Source organism: Manduca sexta, unplaced genomic scaffold (genome assembly GCF_014839805.1).
Source record: "Manduca sexta isolate Smith_Timp_Sample1 unplaced genomic scaffold, JHU_Msex_v1.0 HiC_scaffold_2979, whole genome shotgun sequence".
Taxonomy (NCBI): Eukaryota; Metazoa; Arthropoda; class Insecta; order Lepidoptera; family Sphingidae; genus Manduca; species Manduca sexta.
In genome coordinates, this window is record NW_023593998.1 from 1 (window position 1) to 6,355 (window position 6,355).

Sequence of the window (6,355 nt, forward strand, 5' to 3'; positions counted from 1 at the left end):
GTGGACTAGACAATACTTATATCAGGAAATATATTTTGTGTTCCGAAACACTGAGCATAATTTAATTTTAAATGGTGTAGTCGAATGATATCAATGATGATCAGTGAATGATTATTTGAATATCTGCCAATATATATTTATTTTGTAACTCATTTGTCTTAATTTAATATACAGTGTTTAAGATTGTAGACTCAGAACATTAAAGTCCTTGTTATCACCAATATAATAATTTGAACAAAAACAATCTTCATTATTTTTGATTGATATTAATTTATTTTGACTTCTTACCATATTCAAATATTGTTTTAAAAATAATTGGTATTTTACACTTTTTTAAGTTACTCTTAAAAACACATTGAAATATTCAGGCACATGATTACTTATTAAAATAACCATTATTTAATAATTGTTTAATCAACAGTTCAAAAGATGTTAAAAATACATTAAACTATAATTAATAAAGAAACAAAAAATTCGTGACACGTGTCGCGAAATTTTTCTCTACGCAGAATGACGTCAGACTGACGTTTGCATATATTTATAGCCTTACAACTGATAGTAGTAAGGGATTCACCGATACCCGAGCACCTGCGACGCCACCCCGCGCCCCCGGCCACGGGGGTCCGCAGGCACTGCTCCAGGGCCGGGGCACTATACTATCCGCGAATTAATTTGATATCAACCGCGAATTAAATTGATATCAACCGCGAATTAAATTGATATCAACCGCGAATTAAAATTATACCGACCGCGAATTAAAATGATATCAACCGCGAATTAAAATAATACCGACCGCGAATTAAAATGATAGCACCCGCGAATTAAAATTATACCGCCCGCGAATTTCATTGTTATCGGCGCGACTTTCAATGATACCGTCCGCGGATTACTCTTGTACCGTCCGCATGTTACGTCGAAGTTAACCGTGGATTTCAATACCAACGTCCGCGGATTGCATTTATATCACCCGCGAATGGAGTGATGCATTAACTTTACTCATGCTCTACGGCTCATTTTCAAGCTTGGACCTGTTCCCTTTGTTTCGTTATGCTTTTGTCTTTCTACTTTCTATCAGTGATCCTTTTTTATTGAAAAACGCTAAGGTCTTTGTATCGTATTTCTACTTAATAACCGTTTACAATTACTCAATACTGACCCTTTACACATTATGGCCATTGTTTGTGAAAGATAAATCAATCAATTGTTTGTCATACATAATACATTACCCAAATTCTAGGTACAAAACCTTTGCATCCTCTCATTGTTCCCACGGGTGGTAACTATATTTTATCAATGATTTACGGTCTCGTCTCTATTATTCCCAAATAATACGTATTCAATATAAAATTTATGGTGAAAGTTGGAAACATGTTGAGTCTTGTCTGTAAGGAAACAATACTCGCTCTCCATATAAAAGACCGACTCAAAATCACATGGTATCGTATTCCACTCTGTGCTCTGTTCCAAGCGAGATCTCCAGTTAAGTGTAATAGTGAAGTGTTAAAATAGTGAAACTGTTATAAAAATGAATGTAAGTACCTTTTTATACTTTGACCTAACGTTGTTATAACCAACCAGATGTTTAATTAATTGTTTATTGTATGTGTTGTCCACGAGGTTAACACATTTTAGCTGTCTTCGATCTCTTATTAATTTATCATTGTTATTAACTTGTACATTTATACTTAGCATACCTATACGTATTTATCACATACTACTTACTTAACCGACAACTAAAACATTTTTATTAATTTTTATTACAGTTTCCTGAAAATACTTTCAAGAGTTATTATTACGCTGATGACAACGACGAACCTAGTGACGAAGAAGGGACGCTCGCAGCCAAAAGTCAATAAAGGCGATCATAGCCAATAAAAGATCGAACGAATTTAACAACATCGATGACTTTTTCCGAAAAACCAAAGAAGAAAAAGACAAATACGAAAAAGTCATCCAGTGTTGGTCGATCAACGAGTGGTGGCGGCATTTCATACATCAAATCTAATAGCGACGACGGCACACATGCATCACACCTGATTAAAATTGAAATTTACGACGTTAATAAAATAAAAAATATTGCAACGATCGAACAGTGGAAACACGCTGAAGTGCGACTTAAATATTACGCAGAAAGTGACTGTGATAAGAACTTGCAAACCGTAAAGGACACCATATACAATATTACTAAACAGTTGGCTAGTAAGGACGATTGTGTGAAATATACAATAGATACAGACAAATGAAAAAGTGTCAGTGTGTAGTGCCAGTGCATAAACTTTTTATAACTTAATAACTTTGAAATGTTCTTCGTGTGAAAGAAATAATTGATTTCATTTAGATATTATGCTTTGTTCTAAGAAACCAATCATTGTATTTTTGCGATTGCTATACTTAAATATTTTAATAATTTAGATTGTATTGTAAAACAGTGTTTTAAGTTACTCATCTATTTGCATTTTGAACTCTTTGTGCTAGTGCTAAGTATAATTATTGTAAATACTTATGATTCTTTCTAATATTTGTCAAGTCAAGTCAAGCTTACGATTGTAAAGTAATTGGGAACCGTTAAAACATGTTTGGAACTAATTGAAAACTTTTTTTAATAACCGTTTAAGAGAGTTGTAAAGTAAATTGTTTAGGTAGTATATAAGGTCTGAACTAATTTTTAAACTACACATTGCTAAGTCATTTCCCATCATGGATGCATTGAGCTGTGATTTATACAACATGGAACTCGTCGAACTTGTCGAAAACATCGAATCAATGGAACTGATGTCATCGCAACATGACGAAGAACTTTACGAGCTCTGTGATAAAATGGAACAAACACAAGTCGAAACGTGAGTACAATATTTTTTAATTATGTTAAGACTAGTTGTAACATGTTTTGAAAATCCATGAAGAGGGGATACATTCCAAGTATTTATAACGGTTGGGACGTCTTTCACAATCATTTCACGTGTTTCTTCCGTTTATATTTTTAACATTGGAGTACAACGAAAATGTACCGCTCGCTTGATATTTGTAGTTTATCCCAGAGTGAGATTGCGGGTTTTAGCAAAAATATTATTTTACAAAAATATCATCATTTTATAAGGTTTTGGTATATACAAAATGTTTTACCAGAGTCAATGCTAAGAGACCCTGATATTTCTCCCTATTACACTACATGTAATGGACATAAAATCGGAAATGTATCGGAATCAGATGAAGACGTCATTGATGGTGTATTACCCATGCAAGCATATTGTTCACAATGTGAATAACAAAAATGTTAGTATTTAGATATTAGATCAATTGCAATATATATTTTTGTTTAGTTAATAAAGTTATTAATTATTTTCTTTGTCATTCAGAACTATTCAGAAAGGAGATGGCAGCAGGAAGAGATCAGCGTCGACGTTACTGAGTGGAGAGGAAATAAAGAGGAAGAAAAAGCTTCACCTTGTAGCCCCATCGACATTATCATCATCAACAAACAATACTGTAAGTACAGAATTTGATGATAAAATTGAATGTCCTCAATGTCAAGTACATGTGTTAAAAAAATATCTGACCAACCACGTAAAGAGCAATACACATAAAAATAATGTAATCAGAAGGGATAATGATTTTTCTAATGTTCAATTGATTGATAGCGCTTTCGGTAATAGACTTGTTACATACAGAGTGAAATCTAATTTCATTTCAGACCATTTGTTTGAAACACCTGAATTATTTTTGAAAAATATTACAAGCGTTATGTATAAACTACTAGAACGATCTATCCTTGAACACTCTGTTGTAAAAGTTAATTTTATTCTCAATGCTAACTTTATACAAGAAACAAAAATCTACGTAATACTTTTGACTTTCAGATATCTAATTATCTTTTTGTCAAGGGGATGATAAAGACATTATTTTCCCATCAATATTTACCGAAATAACTAACAAAATGACAAATTTTGAAAAAAGGGTAGTGGATGGAGTTTAGTTAAAATAAATCACTTGGACATAAATGTTAACAAATTTAACCCATTACGTGGATCTTCATATATAGATTTGCCATTAGATATAAAATATAAAAAGCTGTTATTAATGTTCAAAATAATGATCATGAATGCTTCCGTTGGGCAGTATTGTCAGGATTGTATCCAGCTACTCATAGCTCCAACAGGGTATCATCTTATATAACACATAAAAACAAGTTAAATTTTGATAATATCTCGTTTCCTGTTAAGATTAATGACATTCATAAGTTTGAGAAATTAAATAATATGAGTATTAATGTTTTCGGATTGCATTATGATTCATTAAACAAAACTAATAAAATTGTAGGACCATTACATTTCACGAAACATAGAAAAACGACTCATTTAAACTTATTGTACATATCTCAAGGTACCAAAGGTCATTATTGTTTTATCAAAAACCTCTCGAGATTATTATCTAAACAATTATCAACCTCTGAACATGCAGTTCATATTTGTGATGGTTGTTTATTAAAATTTACATCATTAGATAATTTAAAACGTCACCAAGAAAATGACTGTTTTAACGTGTGCACAAGTTTGCCATCGGAAAACGATAGGAAAAAGAAAACTGGTTTAATGAATTAATCCCATCAAACCAAATTTCATTCAATAACTTTGAACGTAAATTAAGAGTACCATTTGTAATATATGCTGACTTTGAAGCATTCTTAAATCCAATAGAGGGTTGTTTTAATAACCCAAATCAATCATCAACTGCTAATGTTCAAAAACACGAAATGTATAGTTTTGGTTATTATATCAAATGTTCTTATAATGACAATTTTTCAGTATATAGATCGTATACCGGAAAGGATTGCGCACTAAAATTTATGCAATTAATTAAAAAAGATTTAGAAAATATTTGTAATAAAAATACTTTTGTTAAATCTCCATTACCATTAAAGGATGAAGATAAAATAAATATTAGTCAAAGTGAGTCATGTTATATTTGTAGCAACAAATTAAACGGAGATACTACAATATCATATAATTTCCACACTGGTGCTTATGAAGGAGTTGCTCATGCATTGTGCTCAAAGAAATACAAAGCACCTAATTTTGTTCCAGTATTTTTCATAATTTAAGTAATTATGATGCTCATTTTATAGTGCATGGTCTTAATTTTGATGAAGGTGATATTGAACTTATTCCTGAGAATAAGGAAAAATATATTTCGTTTTCTAAAGTTTTACAAATCAATAATAGAATTTTGAAATTAAGATTTCTTGACTCTTTTAAATTTATGTCCAGTAGTCTTGATAAATTAGCTCAGAACTTATTACCTAAACAATTTAATGAACTAAAATTAAAATATCCACATGAAGAAGATTTTAAACGTTTAATAAGAAAAGGTGTTTATCCATACGAATATATGACTTCATTTGATTCTTTAAAAATAACCCATCTTCCTACTCGCGATAAATTTTATAGTTCTTTAAATGATAGTCACATCACAGAAAATGATTACCTTCACGCTCAAGATGTATGGAATCATTTCAATTGTAAAGAACATGGGTGATTATTCCGATCTTTATTTAAAACGGATGTTTTATTACTAGCGGACATATTTGAAAATTTTAGAGATGTTTGTCTTAAAACATACGGATTAGATCCTGCCCACTATTATACAGCACCTGGATTAAGTTGGGATGCTATGTTAATATTTACTAAAATTAATTTAGAGCTGTTAACAGATATCGATAAGATAACGTTTATAGCTAATAATATTCGGGGTGGTATATCGCAATGTAGTAACAGACACGCAATAGCAAATAACATGTTTATGTCGGAATATGATTCAGACAAACCATCTTCGTTTCTTATGTATTTAGATGCAAATAACCTATATGGTTGGGCTATGTCCCAATGTCTCCCAACCGGTAAATTTGAATGGGTAGACATAAAGACAGACTTTAATGTCGCCGATGATGCTCAATATGGTTTTATTTTAGAAGTAGATTTAGAATATTCAAATGATTTACATAATTTTCATTCAGATTTTCCATTTGTCCGGGAAAATGTGTGTTTAGGAAAGTAAGCAAAGATAAGAAACTGATCCCAAATCTAAATGATAAAAAAATTATGTCATCCATTATAGAAACCTTAAGCAATGTTTAAGGAAAGGACTCAGATTAGTTAAAATTCACAGAATACTTAAATTTGAACAATCCACATGGTTAAATAGTTACATAGATTTGAACACTCATATGCGTTCGTTAGCTACTTCAGATTTTGAGAAAGATTTTTCAAACTTATGAATAATTCCGTATTTGGTAAAACAATGGAAAATGTAAAGAAAACGGGTTAATGTAAAACTAGTAAATCACTGGTTAAATCGTGGT

At 31.2% G+C, this 6,355-nt stretch overlaps 1 protein-coding gene across 1 annotated transcript; it reads left to right on the forward strand.

Moving 5' to 3' along the window:
* The first annotated feature begins 2,671 nt into the window (after positions 1-2,671).
* On the forward strand, positions 2,672-3,888 carry LOC119192604. The gene is made up of 2 exons (XM_037446418.1): positions 2,672-2,840; positions 3,357-3,888. The coding sequence occupies exons 1-2, from the start codon at positions 2,698-2,700 to the stop codon at positions 3,886-3,888; spliced, it is 675 nt and encodes a 224-aa protein (XP_037302315.1). The 5' UTR covers positions 2,672-2,697.
* The last annotated feature ends 2,467 nt before the right edge of the window (positions 3,889-6,355 follow it).